This window comes from Protopterus annectens, chromosome 6.part0 (genome assembly GCF_019279795.1).
Source record: "Protopterus annectens isolate FY-2018-M chromosome 6.part0, PAN1.0, whole genome shotgun sequence".
NCBI lineage: Eukaryota > Metazoa > Chordata > Ceratodontiformes > Protopteridae > Protopterus > Protopterus annectens.
Window position 1 is genome coordinate 1984739738 of NC_056737.1, and position 17533 is coordinate 1984757270.

The 17533-nt window shown below is 36.7% G+C and overlaps 1 protein-coding gene and 1 long non-coding RNA gene across 2 annotated transcripts in view; one reads left to right on the plus strand and one right to left on the minus strand.

The window, feature by feature from the left end:
* Window positions 1-17533, plus strand: part of PJVK (pejvakin) — a 332562-nt gene that overhangs the window by 136842 nt on the left and 178187 nt on the right. Inside the window, exons 2-3 of the mRNA XM_044075272.1 lie at window positions 9455-9650; window positions 9748-9889. Coding sequence (XP_043931207.1) covers window positions 9455-9650; window positions 9748-9889 — 338 coding nt within the window. The remainder of the gene's footprint in view (window positions 1-9454; window positions 9651-9747; window positions 9890-17533) is intronic.
* Window positions 1-17533, minus strand: part of LOC122805016 — a 269410-nt gene that overhangs the window by 133111 nt on the left and 118766 nt on the right. The window lies entirely within an intron of this gene.

Here is a 17533-nt window from a genome sequence, read left to right on the forward strand (position 1 = left end):
TTAATGCAAAAAATGCAGTTTGGTAAGAATAATCAACATTATCCATATGCCATTAATACTGCCATACTTAAAAAAACAAGATAAGGGATGCATAGGAATTACTGTAAACAGTGATCTCATGTATGGAGAAAATGTGCAAATGATACCCAGGAAGTGCTACAAAATTATACAAGGCATTGATAATTTTTGTCCACCTCTCATGTCTGAAAAGATTTGAAGCCTGCATAAACTAAAGCACTGCTAGCAATTTCCTGCTGGGTGAGAAAACCTATATTTTTTGTCTTTGGTCTTTTAGAGCTGCTTTCTGATACCTGCTCCATTTTGTTTTCTGTTTTAAGAAATCTGCTTGTCCTGGTGTTTTTGTTCTATGTGAGAGTTGGACACAAATTTTCTAGGCTGCTCATTTCACATTTTTTTTTCATTGGTTAAATTGTCTCTAGATTGATACTTAAACACTCAGTGAAATTCTGGGCCTCTGTCTTTAAAATGATTTGAAGCCTGCATAAACTAAAGCACTGCTGGTGATTCCCTGCTGAATGAAAAAAATACATTTTTTTGTCTGTGACCTTTTAGAGCTGTTTTCTGATACCTGCTCCATTTTGTTTTCTGTTTTAAGAAATCTGCTTGGCCTGGTGTTTATTATATAATGATGCAAAAACAAAAATAATTGTTTGAAACACAAATTGTAGTTGTTGTCATTTGCTGACATTTATCAAATAACTGTAGGTATAGTCAGTGCTTAAGGCCAACTGATAGTCTAACATAATTTTAAAAAGTGCTTTGCAGCTGCAGGGACACTCATGACAACCCACTAAACCTACCAACTCATCAAAGCACAACAAAAATGTTTGCAAGCTTCTTCAGACTAATCATCAAAAATTATTCAATTAATAACAATAATCTTTTAATCATCTTTTATCCGAGACTTGGAGAGGTGTGGAACTGTGAGTAACAAGCTTTTCAAAAAAAAAAAAAAAAAAAAGAGAATTAAGTTGTTTTAATTTTTCATTTCTGCTTAAATATTGGAGTTGCACTTAGTGACCTGTGTGCTAATAATATTTTGTACCTTTCTGCTCTGTTCCATCTGTTTGCATTTTTTAAGTTTGTTCTGGGACCTTAATCTTGCATTTTAGCAGTAGCTGTGGGAAGATTTGTGTTTTTGAGTTATTCTGCACTTCTATTTCCACAAGTAGAATTACTTGCAAAAGCTATCAGTTTGTATTTTAAACCCTGATTGCCCATAGTCTTATAGTTTAATTCTAAGTTGTGGCAGAACTGTACACTCCTGGTAGATTTTGAGAATTAGTCATCATTTATTATTGCATTTTTTCCATAAACAGTGTTACCAGAAAAAGTCTGCCTAGTCTGGTGCCTTAAACTGCAGTAGAAGGTCAATAGTTGGAGAATTGTCTCTTCTCCTATTTGTACTTCAGTGCTTGTATATTCTACTTATCTTCTGTCTGCTTAAAGTTGCATTCTGCACCTGCCCCATCCCCCACTAACACATTAAGCTAAAGTTTCTGAAAGAGTCCCAATATTGGCTTTATTATTGTGTGCTTACCTGATCGGCTTGTGGACATACCCAGTTTAAAACTTGCTTTTTCTGCTTGTATATAAGCCTCACATTTGCACAAGTCTTGGTTCAGTTATCAAAAGCTGCTCAATGTTTGGTGATGATGCCAGAGAGTTTGAGAGATTTTGCTTGCATTTGAAGCAATCTTTGGCAAGAAAAACAAAATTAAGTATTATTTTGCACTTTTAATGCTTGTTTTCATTGCATTCTCAAAGATTTCTGTGCTATTCATTGTTTTTCCAGTGCTTTCTTAGACTTTTAAGTTGCATTTTTCCACTGCTGTATGGGCTGCTGTTCTGCATTTGTATTACCCTAAATACAATGTATTTACTATTTCTATTTTCAGTATTTTTAGGCATCTATTTTTGTGGTTCCCTAACACTTGGGCTCCAAACCAGTCATTTTACATCAAGAGGTTCAAAGTCTGCACTCTTGTGGCAGGAAAGGACGGATTTCATCCATCTGAGCAGGGAATTGATGGTGGAAAGCTTATTGTGTGCTTATCGGTTGGCCTGTGGGCTTACCTAGTTTAAAACTTGCTCTTTTCTGTTTGTATATAAACTTCACATTTGTGCAAGTCTTGGCTCAGTTATTCAGACCTGCGCATAGCTTGCCAATGACAGCAGAGAGTTTGAGAGATTTTGCTTGCTTATGAAGCCATCCTTGGCAAGAAAAATGAAATTAAGTATTATTTTGCACTTGTATTGTTTGTTTTCATTGCATTGTCAAATATTTCTGTGCTATTTATTGTTTTTCCAGCACATGCTTAGAGTTTTAAGTTGCATTTTCCACTGCTGTACGGGCTGCTGTTTTGCAGTTGTACTACTCTAAATACCCTGCATCTACTGTTTTCAGTGCTTTTAGGCATCTGTTTTTGTGTTTCCCTAACACATGGGCCCCAAACTGGTAATTTTATATTAAGAGGGTCAAAATGATAAAAAAATACATAATTATACCCTTTGGGAAGTCAAATACCCCTGGAAATTACAGCATTAATAGCACAACTCTAAGAGTGGGCTCAGATCTAGGTACACAGATAGATAGTATGTGTCCACGGTGGTGATGAAATCCTTCTGTGTGGCACAGCTTTTAAGTAAAGGCATAGCATCCAGATCCAAGGAAGTTATAGTCCCACTGCACTTGGCCCTCATCACACCAATAATCGAGTACAAAGCACCTTTTGGCATATACCTAACCAGGCACTTGCAACAGCTGGAGTGGTCTCAGAGGTTCCTTACAAAAATTACAGGAAGTAAACAGCATGTCCTATGCAGCTAGACTAAAAGCCCTATCTCTTTACTCTGTCTCCTATTAACTATTAAAGGGTGATCTATGCCTAACCCACAAGGCACTCACAAATCCAGCCCTGATTGAACTGTTACACATTCATAAGACAAATTGCACAAGGGTCACCCAATCTAGGGATCTAAACCTGGTCTGTGACATGAACAAAACATGTTGGAGAGGCAGATATGTATCTCAGAGATTACCTGTTTTTCATGTAAAGCAGAGCCCTTTCCTGAGCCTCTTCAAACGCAGTTTGATCAATGGATGGGGAGTTGTAAATTCATTCCTGGGGTGGCACCCATGCCCGTCATGGACAGAAGCAATCTGTAAAATACTCGGATGCATAGGCACAGATCTAAGCCATCCTTCAGCCCTTAGAGATCGAAAATCAGGTACAATTTGGATAATAATGGCTACTCTTGTAAGGGCTCTTATACCATTAACCTAGTAGTCTCCTATGAACCTGTAAACACATTATCCCATACTCTGAGGTACAGCAGTCTTGGAGTTACCATGTGTAAGATGCAGGGTTGTGGGAGAGTATCTGCCTATATTGGGATGCAAGAGGTGAAGTCCCTTGTTTTGAAATTTTACTAGGTAATTATGCTTAACCTAGCCTACCACAGGTATCCAGATAATTTCTTTGTCAACCTTCCAAAGATCCTATTGCTTATGTCGACTCACTACTTAATACAACTCCCTCATCCCATTGCTTCCATTTTAGTGATATTTACCATTCCTACAATATTTACAATTGCTTTTATCAAATACAGTCAAATACAGTCTGTAAACTTTTACAGAAACCACAGAAATGCAGAAACATTAAAAATGCCATCTGGTAGCCTACGGCCTTTATCTTTAACCTCCTTATATTGTCTTGTACTTTGCCTCCTTCCCTCAGTCCTGCTGTCATCTGCCCACCACCTAAAATCACCTCTTCATTTGCCTTAGTTACCTATCACTTTCCTAGAATCCTTTGTTCCATAACTAAGATGGGTGAAAATATAGTTTATACTCAGACATAGTATTATATCAACAAATGGAGGTATTCCTTCTAGTGTACACCATGGGTTCAGAAAAGGATTCAGTATTTATAGTGTCAATGGCACTATCTATAATAACATGGAGCAGTGGTATTTTTGTACTTAAGATGGAGTTCAGTGGTAGACTAGATAACTTATAACTGAGTTTAAGCTGTTTATACACTCTATTGACTGCTTCATTGTAGTTCTTAACTTGGTCTAAATATAATCCCAGATATCTATGATACCTGCCTAACCGGACTATAGATTGGGTTGAGACTCTGACATGGGGTAATATCTTTTAGCCTTCTTATGGTTTCAAATCCATTACAGCACATTTGTTCTTATTGATTCTTAGTTCATTACAATATAGCCACTGTCAAAGAGTAGCAAAAATTAAGGAACAAATCATTTTGTATGGCAGTAGAACTCTTCTGATTTTGAAATTAAGGGGGTCAATAGCATATAGTTTGATGATAAGACTAGATCGATCTCAGGTAAGATTATTTGTAAATGGTGAAAAAGGATCTGATCCTAGGGCCAAATGTGTGGGACCCTAGCTTTGAAGATACCTGATTCAGAAGTAAAGGGACTAAAGAACACTTGAAATGTGTACTCAGTGAGGTAATTATGAAACTACTTTATGATTCATTTTCAAATCCTGGCTTCACGAGTTTGTTTATTATTGGGGTAAGATCTATATATTTAATCTTATTCATGTGGAAGGCAATATTTCCCCCATGTTCCATGATTATCTTATCGGCATTCCTTCACACTTCAGTTCTTGGATATTAAGCCAATCTGACTTAAACTTTCCATGTGCATTACAAGCTGGTAAATATATGATCCACTTTAATATCTACCCTTCTTCACTTTTTCCCTTCTCTTTCTACAAGATTTTGTCCTCATTCACTTTAATTTTATACTCTAGGATGTTTACTGTCCTTTAGAGGTGAACAATTCACAGGCATAAGTGGTATCTTTTAGCTGGCTAAAATATACATTTAACACTGATATCTTTGCACTGGTTTAGCAGCACCCCCAAATAAAGCATTTTCTAAGCTCTCCTGTAAACTACAAAACATTTTTCATGGTTCTGTTCTCTGCACTAGCTTCACAGGTGTATATGTCCTTGCTTGAAAAAATTTGTCATAACTGCAAGTTAATCATAAACATAGGGACAACTATTGCATCTCTTTTCCTGAACTGGGATGGCCTAAGGCTGACAATAAAGTAGATTCATTTCTTATATACCTTAATGTCAGCTCAAATCACCCCATGCCTTCAAGATAAAGGTAGGAGCATGCAAAACTAATTCTGGAGGAGGAATCTTTGAGTGCTAGATGTCCTCTATGTATAACAACTCAGACAAGTGGAAACCTTTCACTTCCCTATTTCGAAATGTTCAGTTATAAGTCCGCTGCTCCATTGCAAACTTTGTAGTTATAAAAGTACTTAGTTATTTGCTATTCAGAGAAACCCTACTATCTCAGCAAAGCTCTAAGTGCTATCCTTAATCTGTGCTGCAGAACATTATCACAGTAATTGGATGGTATTGCTATTATTACTTGTATTATATTACCACATAGGCATAATCTTTTCCATTCTTTAACTGTGACTGTCACCCCCCTAAACCAATTGCCAATGAAGATTATCTCTCAAATTGTCCTCTGCATACTGCTATCTATCCACGCTTTATCACCTTTCACGTGTGGGCAAGCATCTCCACACTGGGCTTCGTATCTTCTTTGGTAAGCAACATCTCTGTAAACAGTGACAGAGATGTCTGTAGTGATGTGCCTTCATTTTAGCTATACATGCCTTGCTTTAGGTCAACTTTGACTTACTAAAGCCACAGCTACCTCATATGAACTTCTCACCATCCAATTGCCCACTGGCATACATTTAACTAATATAACTCTCAGTGTAATTTTTATTTGCAGGCCGGCTGCAACCACTGGTACCTCTACATATTGAGGCCCTTCTCATATACCCTAGATCTTTAAATATGCTACATCTGAGGATGCACCAAACTAAATAAAAGGAAGTAAGTAATTTCTCTTTTCTCTGAGATGGTACAGCCTTGGAGCTACTGTATAGTGAGATCAAAGGTGAGAGGGGCAGACAGCCCATAGAGGGAGGTGTAAAAATACTTTGTAAATTGCCTTTGCAAGTTCACTTGTGTGGCAGTTAAACTGTGTAGTGAGATACTGTGGTCAGCAGCCTGGGCTTTGGTGAACTTTAATGAGGCAAAATCCAAATACAGCTCTTTCTTCCTGCATTTGCATCCTTTGAAGGACATGTGTGCTCTGTCTGTTCAAAATGTAATATTTTATTGTGTTGTTGAATGGCTGTTTCTTTAACATTTTTTTCTGTTAAGGAATTGGCTGGGGTAAAGCTGGGAATGAATAGCAATTTGCTTGTTTTCCTATTGTGGGAGAATTAAAAGAATTTCTGACTAGGGAACTAGCCCTTACCAGAGACCAGAGATTCTAGCCCTTCTGCAGGTAATGGGAGAATTCACTAGCAAATCAACTATTGACAAGCTTCTCAATGATGCCATTGCAGACTGGCTATAACTCTGGACTCGAGGAAGGGCAAAATAAAAATCCACCCTGCACTAGAATGATTGTTTGCCTTAGCTAAAGTTTCACTCTAGCTGGGAATTGGGCTATTGGCAACTACTAAGGGAACAATGAGTCAGGTGAGTGAGCAATGAGCTTGATGGGTGGTTAGGGAGGGCCAAACAAAATTATTTTTCTTCTGTAAGCACTTATAGTGTATTATCACTTGCCTTTATGTCAGCCTATATACCTGATTGACATCTGCTCTTTGATCTAGAATACACAGCAGTGTCACATTTGAATTACTGGTATTTAAACTATTATGTAATGCTCATGCTGAACCAAACTGATGATTGCTTAATACTATACTGTTAATCATTCTGCTTTGTTGACATTTATTTATTTATGTTTTGTTTGGGTCTTGGGCATTTTACTTTGGAGACGTGGTGTGAAAAGTTCCATAACTAAATAGAACACACACATAAATATATACAGTTAAATCACAGTTCCCTATTGGAATGTCAACACTCATAATGCCAGCAAAAAAAAAAAAGACTGGAAATGCAGGAGAACAGCAAATATTAAACATCACACTTCTGCTTTAAACTTGTTTTTTGCAGGAGGCAAACCCCCACCCCACACCCCAAATTTATATATACCAACTCCAAGATTGCTATACCTCAGAGAGAAAGGAATATTCCAATGAATTACCTTCTTGGACTTGAAATATGCAGGTCTGCTTTTTTAGCCATTCATTCTTTGTATTTCTGGACATGCTAAAGCAGGTCCTGACATTTCAAATAATTACCTTAAAGGTTCCCCAATGAAATGCTGGCTCTCATAATGCCGAGCACTGACACACTGAAAAAAAAGACCAAAAATGTAGGAGAAGAGTGAATATCAAAATTACTGATACTGAAATTAAACACTTTCAATCATAAGGCTAACACAGAAGGTCTTTGGCTAACAAAGTTCGTAGATGACTGCAAACTAGGAGCCATAGTCAAATCTCCTAACGACGTGGACATCCTACAAAAGGGCCTCACTGAGACAGATGCCTGGTGTCAAAGCCATGGCCGCCTCAAGCTCAATGCCAAAAAGTGCATTGTCATCCCTTTTGGTAAAAACTCTGTACCCATGAACTACCACATAGGCGGTAGTCTACTTAACACTGAAGTGGGATAAGAGACCTTGGGACACAGGTGGACAGTAGTCCCTCCTTTGATAATCACATCACCACAGTAGTCAGGAAATCCTTCTATGTGGCACACCTCATCACAAATTGTTTCTCATCCAGGAAAAAAGAGGTCATTGTTCCCCTCTACTCATTACTCATTTAACCTATTATAGAGTACAATGCCCCTTTTGGTATGTACCTCACAAGACATCTACAACAACTGGAAAGGCCAGAGAAATACCTCACAAAGAGGATTACTGGCCTCAAACAGATGCCCTATGCAGACCGTCTAAAAAAACTCCAGCTGTACTCTGTCGCATATCGCCTACTCAGAGATCTCTGCCTAACATACAAAGCTATGTCAAACCCAGAGCTGCTGGACATGCTCTACGTAAAAAAATCCCAATCCCTCCAAGCTACATGCTCTAGGGACCTAAACCTTGTCACCACAATAAACAGAACATGCTGGAGGGATAGATTCCTGTCTCAGAGACTTCCCATACTCTGGAACAAACTACATATCTATATCAAACAAAGCTCCTCATTAGCACTCTTCATGAAAAATCTTGATGATTGGATGGGTGATAGGAAATTCACCCCGGGATCACTTCTGTGGCTCTGCTTGACAGGGGCACAGGAAAATAATTTTCTTGGGTAGCAAAAGCCAGGGTACTGTTTGGCTAGGCTTATATAGGCCCTAGGGCCAATAGCCTAGTACCTACCTATGAACCTATAAATACAGTTATTCCATCACAACTATTGCTAAGACAGAAGTAACCAGGATATGTAATATATTAATAATTCACAACTATGATCTGCAGTACACAAATGCACGTGTAAGTCCAACAAGTAAGACCGATAATGATAAAATATTCCTCACCAGAGACTAAAATGTTAGGTAGCTGTTATCATGCTAAAGATTTAGAATAAGCATACTACATTTTTTTTTCTATCAATCAGGTAATATCATTTTGGAAGTGTTTGTGGTTTTAGAGTTAAGAATAAGCTGCATTATGACTTCAGCAATATTTATCATATCTCTTATACCAGTGAACATTTTATTCCAAATAGTACTAACATAAAAGTGCTATTTTGTGTATCTGTAGCTGTCTGTTGAAAAATTTCCTTTGTGGGACTGACCTGAAAATAGCTTCTGCTAGCAATTATACCTAATCAACAAAGAATGAAATAATGAAAAACAAACACTGCTTTACAATGGTTTTAACTACATTAAAATTATATCTGGTCTGGCTGATAAAGTCCTTCATTGATGGCTATTTTTCAGTGTTTAAAAGAACTATGTCTCTTCTTGAATTGAGTTCTGAGGTTATTATCTTTATATCTTTTCATAAAATATCAACACGGTATTTGCATGTCTGAATGGAAGATTTTGTTTTCATACCTGCAACATGATTCCTTTAAAAGATTACCAGATGTAATATAGATGATATGAATCTTAACACCAAACAAACAAAAAAATGTTAAATCCTTTTCATAACCATTATAAGAGTTAGGTTGCTGTTTATCCAAACCTATGAACCTTTTATTGGCATTTAAATGCTGTTCACCCCAACCTATGAACCTTTTATTGGCATTTAAATCTAGAAAAAATTGAGGCTTATAGCAAAGACAATAACTCTGCATGCCTACAGATTACACAAGCAAGTAATAAAGGGTGAGTGAACTTTCTGCTTAACATTAGCTGCAGTGCGATATTTATGTCATTCCCAGATCATGTATGTCATCCATGTATAGTCACACAAGTTTCTGCATATGCACATGCTTTAATGGTGTATAGGTCACTTTCGGGTTTTATTTTTTTTTCATCAAGGTGTTTCATCTTATCAGCTGCTTAATTATGAAGATAAATCCGATGTTTCCTTAACTGGCAGAGTGGGAAACCAGCTCATAAATGATGTCGGATTTAACATTGCTGGCTCAGATTCTGTGGCAGTTAAAGCTTCGTTTGGAATTGTCACTAAGCATGAGGTTGAAGTACAAACACTGCTTCGAGAACTTAATAACAGGTAATAATTTTTTGTTAAGCTGATATGACTGTTACATACAAATACAGATTACATCTGAGCAGAGTTCTTATTATGTTTATCTATAATTCTTTTCCAGAAAAATTGATATGGAGCACTGTTTAATTCGCCAGTCAAAAGAAAGTGGGAAGGGAGTCTTATGTGTTGTCATGGAAAGCATTAGGACAACACGGCAGTGTTCTCTAACTGTACATGCCGGCATGAGAGGAAAAACAATGAGGGTAAATACAAATTATTTAAACTGATTTTCTCCTGAAAGTATTTATTTTTCATTTTATTTCACAATTCTGACTGCTACTTTCTGGAATGCTGTTTATCCAACAATATCTGATACAAATATTTGATATCCAGCACCATTTTTCTAGTGTTGCTCAACTGTATGTTATGTCCATGAGAGGCTGAACAGCCCATTAACCAGACAATGACAAATCAAGACACATAGCCATCTGTCCAGAGATGTAAGCTGAGATTATTAAAATAGATCAGTGAATAGCAGAGATATTTATTTTTAGATTTGGAGGTTTGTACTACACAGTTACAATGATCACTGCAGTTTATCTACTATCTCTGTCCATATTGGACTGACGTGCTGACCCATGATAAGTTTATGGTTAACCATCCAATCATCTAAGTTAGATTTAAAGAAATCAAGGGATTTGCTTTGATTTTATACGGAGTGGGAGCTTATTTCAGAGATAGGGAATAATTTGGGAGAGATATCTTCTCTTTAGCAGGTCCTGTTTATATTACAGCGTAGATTTATGTCCTTAAAATGGTTACTTGTGGTATCTGTAATTCTACAAACTTGTAAAAGTTCAAGCAACTTAGGTCATTAACTACCTTATAGGTGAGGCAGAAATCACCACTAAGAAGCTGATGAGACAGAGTAAAGTGATAGAGTTTCTAAATGTTCAGTGTGGCTTAGAAAACTCACAGCTGAATTTTTTTTGAAGAAATGTTGCAGGTTTCTATCTGAAGTATGTGCTTGAATAGATACATAGCAAAGGGGGCATTTTATTCTATTATAGGTGTCATAAGGATGGAATAAAGGATGACCGTGACTTCCTTGGACCTGAAGGACTTCCCTTAAAAATTAACTGGGCTAGGAAATATTATTTTCTCAGTACAGCTGATAATATGGTGGTGAAATGAGAGTTCATTGTCCATGGATGTACGCAGGTCTATAATGACAGCATCAGTTTTGATGGAGTAACATTTACGTGGTAGTTGCTGGGGTAATTTTGTTTCTCAAAGAGCACAGTGCTGCATTTTTAGCATTGAAATTTATTATATGGTTGAGGTATTATGAATTTGTATGGGTTAGGCCCTCTTGGAGTATATGGGTTTCATTTGGGGTGTTAATTACAGCTCTGAGTTTACAATCTTCAGCAAGCTTGCTCGAGTCAGAGACGATCAGTGGTAGCCCTGATGTCAGCAACATATAATCTAAAGAACATTAATCGTAGAAGCCTGAAGGATGCCACTGCTGAGGAATTTATTTGAGGAAAGCCTACCATCTATTTCAATAGAGTAGTTTTCATCTTTTGCCTTATTTCTATTTGTCTTGTATGAGTTCACTTTTAGAGTGGTGGAATCTTAGCAGTTGTTTAGGAGTGAGGTCAAGAGATTACCTGACAGTATAAAAAAGTAGCAGGCAGGAAAAACAACTACAGAAAGAGAGTTCTGACCAAACTAGAACCTTATTTTTGTGCAATGAAGAGGTTTACATTTTCAAGGGTTAAGAAAGTCTCTAGATTTGTCATCAAATAGTGTTGAGGAGTGTCATATTGGTATAAGCCTGATTAGAAAGTGATGGCGTGACAGATGTAGGAAGCTCATTTTGCCTAAAATAGGCAGTGTGGGGGCAGGAAGTATCTTATCCAATATGGGGAAGCCCTGTGAAGAGAGATGCATGACATCTTAACAAAGCAAATAGAGCTATCACCCCCCCCACAAGCTGATTCATATATGATCTCCCAGGAATGGCAGAAGTTAACTGTCAGTTGTTGAAATCACTTATCTTCTGTTTGTGTTGTGGCATAATTCACAGTGATGGCAATATACTGCTGAAGACTAACTGCCTTTCACTATCAGAAACATGCTAATAAAGCTCAACCATATTTCTTTTCATATGTACCAAAGAGGGTACCATGAAGACTGTTAACTTTTCTGTGAGTAACAGCTGTGTTGCTTGAATACTTGTGGTAAAGGAACTTGAGTGCTCTATTGAGATCACGGACTCTGGCACCCAAATATCAGCTGTCACCCAAGCTTTGCTCAGCCTGTTGTGTAATGTGCCTACCTCACTTTGGAGCCATCTATGACTATGACATTATTATGTGGGGTAGCAGTGCCTGGTAGCCTAAGGGGCTTGGTTAAAGAACCTGGATTATCCTTGTTGGTTGTGTTAGTAAGGGGCACTGTTGTGTGAGCTGCAGGTGAAGTGCTTGTATGCTGCTGAGGTTTCACTGTATTAGTACAATGAGAAGGATACCTTTGAGGTTTTGGTAGGGATTTCTTAACAACGTAGTGCATGTGACATTAGTGCTGGTACAATTTTGTTGTGATGTTGTGGGCATGTGTTTTTCTGACATCTATGTCATTTGAGATGTTTGCCACTAGTTTAAATAAGTATTCGTACTACACAAAAATAGATTCAATGCTGAATAATAATAGTGGGTTGTCAGAGGGCACAAAGTAGTTGTTACGTTGCCTCAGGGCACCTAGTGGTAATAGGCTGGCAACAGATGAGGGAAGCATAGACTGTATTCAGTGGTGTGAAAAAGAATGATAGACAAGTAAACTGAATTTAGAGGGGTATAGGACTGCTGTATAAATGGGTACAAGTATCTGCAATCACAGTATTAAGGACAGGTTTTATGGAGCTGACTAATGTTCCAGGATTCTGTCACATTTAATTGTAGGCAGTTTGCTCAGGGCGCTGTGACGATGGGGGATAGGGTACTGTTACTTCTATGTGTAGATGAATTGCTTAGGACATGGTCCCAATGGTAAATGTTGTGTTAAGAAGGTAATTCATGAACCTGAAACAGGCTCCATCAGAAAACCTGCATTTTCCAGCTTAGTTAGTAGAATATTATGATCTAACTTTCAAAGTCTCTTCTCAGATCAATAAACATAGTATGTGTTAGTTTGCCTTTTTCCATATTGAAACAAATGCTATTTGTAGGAGAGAAAATGGTTGTGGCAGTGCTGTATTTAGGTCAGAAACTGTGTTGTCTGTCTTTGAGAATGTCAGGATATGGTTATAGATGACTTTTACTTTGGCTACTGGGTCTTGGGTGACGGGTTGTAATCCTCAGTGGTGCATTGGTTAATATTGTCGCCTCACAGCAAGAATTTATCTGGTTTGATTCTCGGCTGGAGTACCTTCTGTGCAAAATCTGCATGTCCTCCCTGCGTTCATGTGGGTTTCCTCCGGGTACTCCAGTTTCCTCCCACATTCCAAAGTCATGCACCTGGAGTGTTTCTCCCTGGGCCTCCACTGAAAATGGGCTCTGTCCTAGTCAGACTTTCTGGTCAACAAATGTTAAATAAATAAAAAAATAAACAATAGTTCAGGGAATGTTGTTTTATAAGAGGGATAACATAGACTTCTTTAAACATTTAAGAACTAAATTGTTTGACAATGCTAGATTAAAGGTATCTGACTATAGTCTAGTTAGAATATGTTGTTGCATTTTAAGGAGTAAAGGATACATTATGTAGAAGTTACTTTAAGAGTGTAGATACTTTACTGATTTATTTATTTATTGACTTATTTCTTTGTAGTGGCCTTAAAATTAAAGTAATGGGTAGTCTAGATAGTTGTGTAGTGGCTTCATTGGAGATGGAGTGGATACATGGATATATTTGGCTGCATTAGGTAGCGGATGGTTAGTAATATCATACTTTATCCCCTGTACTTTGCCTGAAGTGAAGTTTTTGAGTGCCTGCTAATGGTAAAAATCTTGTGAATGACTAATATGTTCACATTATTCCAGAAAAAAAGATGAAGATTTCTGGAAGTGATTGTTGTAAGTGTCTGCATGAGTCTGATAATCCTTTGTTAGTAGTTACCCTAGATGATTTTCTTAGGCTCCTGCACAGATTGTTTTTCTGAGTTATTAGGGTGTTTTTCCTCTCTAAATATTGCCTCTAAGTACAATGTTAATGTGAGCCAATGGACCTTATGTGGTATAAGCCTTCTAGCTTTTAATGGATAGAGTTTGCTTTGAATAGGAATTAGAAAGTTAAGGATTACAGAGAGAGAGAGAGACTTGTCAGGGCAAGATGATGCATAAATAGGGCCCCAATTAATAAGAGAAAGTTCATCTGAGAGTGTGTACTTGGAGCTTTCTGAGAAGGTTCTTGTAATGTAGTTTGTAGAGATTTGGTGGTAGTTAGCCATCAAGTAGTTAACCAGGACTATGGTCACTAAGAGAGACGGAAGGATATGAAGACAGCAGCATTTGAAAGAATAATTATTAATATAATGTCTAACAATGTGAGTTTATTAATGGGATTATGCAGTGTCTTGTATCTAAAGATACTAATGTGTCAGATTTCTCTATGAATCAATGTACTGTTTTGGATATCAGGGAGCCTAGAAAATCAAGATTGATATTGCCCATTATGATTATTTTGTTGTGTTTTATTATTCAAATTTGGTATAGTAAACAAGAAAATAAATACTTCAGAAGGAACACCATCTATAATTAGATTTCAAATGCTTTACAATAAAAGTTTTAAAAATCACTCAAAGGTATTTTAGCTCAGACTTGCAGCGTTGTGAAGCTCCAGTTAATCACAAAGCTGTGTAATGTTACTGAAAATAAAGCAATAGAAAAGTATCCACAACCAGTTAGAAATAATAGTGCTAACAAGATTTGATTAAACAATCACAAAGCTGTACAATTTTTCAAAAATAAAGCAACAGAAAAATATCAACAATCAGTCAGAAATAAGTGTCAGGTTCAGGTTAAACCTGAATGAAAGAAAGCGAGTTCAATATCAAATATACACGCATTTACTCATATTCACTCAAAGGCTGCATGAGAAGGTTACTGGGGGACTGCTACACTCAATAAGTTGCCTTCACTCGAGTGCATTGTGGGACACGTGCTGAGTGGCGTTGTCAATCAAACAGTGGAAATCTGTGGTGCATCTGTGCAAAAAAGAACATGTGCAAAAGATAAACCCTGGGATTCGATAATGCTTACACTAAGTGTGCACCATTTTGAGTGAAGAGACAACACAGACATAACTCACACCTTTCTTCCAATTTTAGTTTTCCTGCTGATATTCTTGCAGCTTTACATATTGACAGGGCTACTTAATGGTTACCACAAAGTGTATATGCTTACTGTAATCTTTCTGAGTGACTTGAAAGCACAATAAATGTGATAAGAATGTTCTTGAATACGTATCGTGTACACTTAGTGTAGGCTTTGTCGAATCTGGGCCCAAGGTCTTATTTTTATTTTCATTTGTATCTTTTGCTAACTAATTAAAATATAAAAGGTACACAAAGAAAAACACTAATTTTGTAGGTAGTAGCAGTGTGCTGAGCAGTTCTGGAGTATACACAACCTTATCAATTTTTGTTTTAAAGCTGCTTACATTTGCTTGTTAAAATGAATAAAAAACGTTATTTCTCTTTTTTCCAATTTACAAAAACAAGTCAAATAAAATAAGAACATGTCTGTAGATAATTTTATATTGTTTGACATCTGTACTCTCCGTACCTTTCTAATATATTTGATTTCAAAGTGATTAACATTAAGTTGCTGAGAACTAGAATTATTTGTTGTATTTCTTGCCTTGCTTATTTGAAGAAAGTAAAACATATCTATAATGAAACATCACTCATTTTGTTTTAAAGTATTTAACTGAAATATTACAGAATGAAATACATCTATAAGTTTGCATAAGGGTATTGGAAGCTATAGTAGTGTGTGTTATCAGCAGATTTGTGGAATCTTACAAAGAAGGGATAACAGAGGAAAGAATATGAAGGGGAAAGAGTAGGGCATCTGTAACTAACATATTAGTAGAGTCAGTATCCTGAAAATACCTTTGTATCTTTAAAAGATGACTCCTGTTTTGGTACTGGTAGAAGGAGGGTATAAATGCATATTAAAAGGAGAATGAGGCAAGCAGAAGAAAATGAGCTGTGTGTGTAGTCAAATAAAGAAAGCCATGATCTACAACTGGGCTTCAGCATTTAACTAAGGGCCAACGTTATAGCAATAATTAATATTCCTAGCAACAGATTCCCCTCATTTGTGTCATTTAGACTATAATCTTGTTGAGGTTCTTCTAATTTTTTGAAATAGATATAAACCATATCTCTCCACTAAAAATGAGTGCTAATCTATGAAACTTGCTAAGTGTGATACTAAATATCTCTTGACATAGTATGAGTCAGTCTGGCTTGTTTTATGATGGCTGCCTATATTAATGGTGACGATTTGCATTATGGGACATATATACATACATGCATACATACATACAAATATTTCAAGCACGGGCATTAATGCCCTTCTAACCTGCCAATATACCAAAACACTTGTTCCCATAATAAGTGTCCAGGTTGTTCATAAAAATATCTAAGCTAGTACTTGCTTTAATATAACTTGGTAGTCTATTACATGCATCAGCTGCTTTCTCAGAGAACCAGTTAGTACATTTCTCATTGCTATAGAATCTTCTACATAGGTTGTCTGATGATTTTCTACTACTTTTTGATAATCCCAAACATTCCCAGAGGTAGCTGTCTCTAAATACCCAATATACCTGAATAACATCTCCTCTTAGATCTCTATAAGAGACACTGTACAAGCTCAGATATTTTAGACTTTCATAATAGCTTACATTTTCACATCCATGGATGCCCTTGGTATATTTCCACTATATTCTTTCCAGTTTACTCATGCTTGTTCTCTTATAAGGTTTCCATATTGTTATTCCATATTCAAGTTTGCGTCTAATGTAACTGACAAACAATAGCTTAATTATTCCTGATTTCTTAGAGTTTATACATCTTATTATACAGCCTATAGTTCTATAACTATCATTATCCGATTGGTTGATGTGATTAGAAAAACTCAAAGCTGGACCTATCCATATTCCCACCAGGTCCTTAAATGAATCTACAGTTTCAATCACTGTGTGCTGCATGAATATTTATATTTCAATTTATAGCTCTCAACTTTCATATTCTTAATTTTTTATGTATTTATCAGCATATTATTCTCTTGTGCCTAAATGGTCAAGTTAGTCAAGTTATTTTGCAGACATGCCTTATCTGTAATACGTGTAATCAGCTTACACAATTTCAGGTCATCTGCATATAGACTGTAGAACATCTCAGATGAAAAAGTTAGGTCTGAAAGAAACAATCTAAACAAGTAAGGGCCTAGGACAGAGCCCTGTGGGACACCCTGACTGAAACCAAGAATTTCACATGTCCAGTTGCTGTATGATACTTGACATGTCCTAAAGGTTAGCCATGCAGCTATCCATCTTATCAGGAATACATCAATACCTTAGTTGTTTTAATTTATTGATCAGTGTTTTGTGTATGACCCTGTCAAATGCTAATGTTAAATCTATACAAATTACATCACAGCACAATTTTTCATTCATAGATGTTATTATATTGTTATAGAACATAACGTTGCAGGTGGCAATAGATCTATTTTCAACATATGCATGCTGATATATGGTTTCAATTCTGACAATAACTTATCTAATATTACCTTCTCCATTATTTTCCACAACAGGAAAGTAGACTTATGGGTTTATATGACTCTGGGTTTGTCCTACTCCCCTTTACTTTAAAGATGGGTTTAATAAGCGCA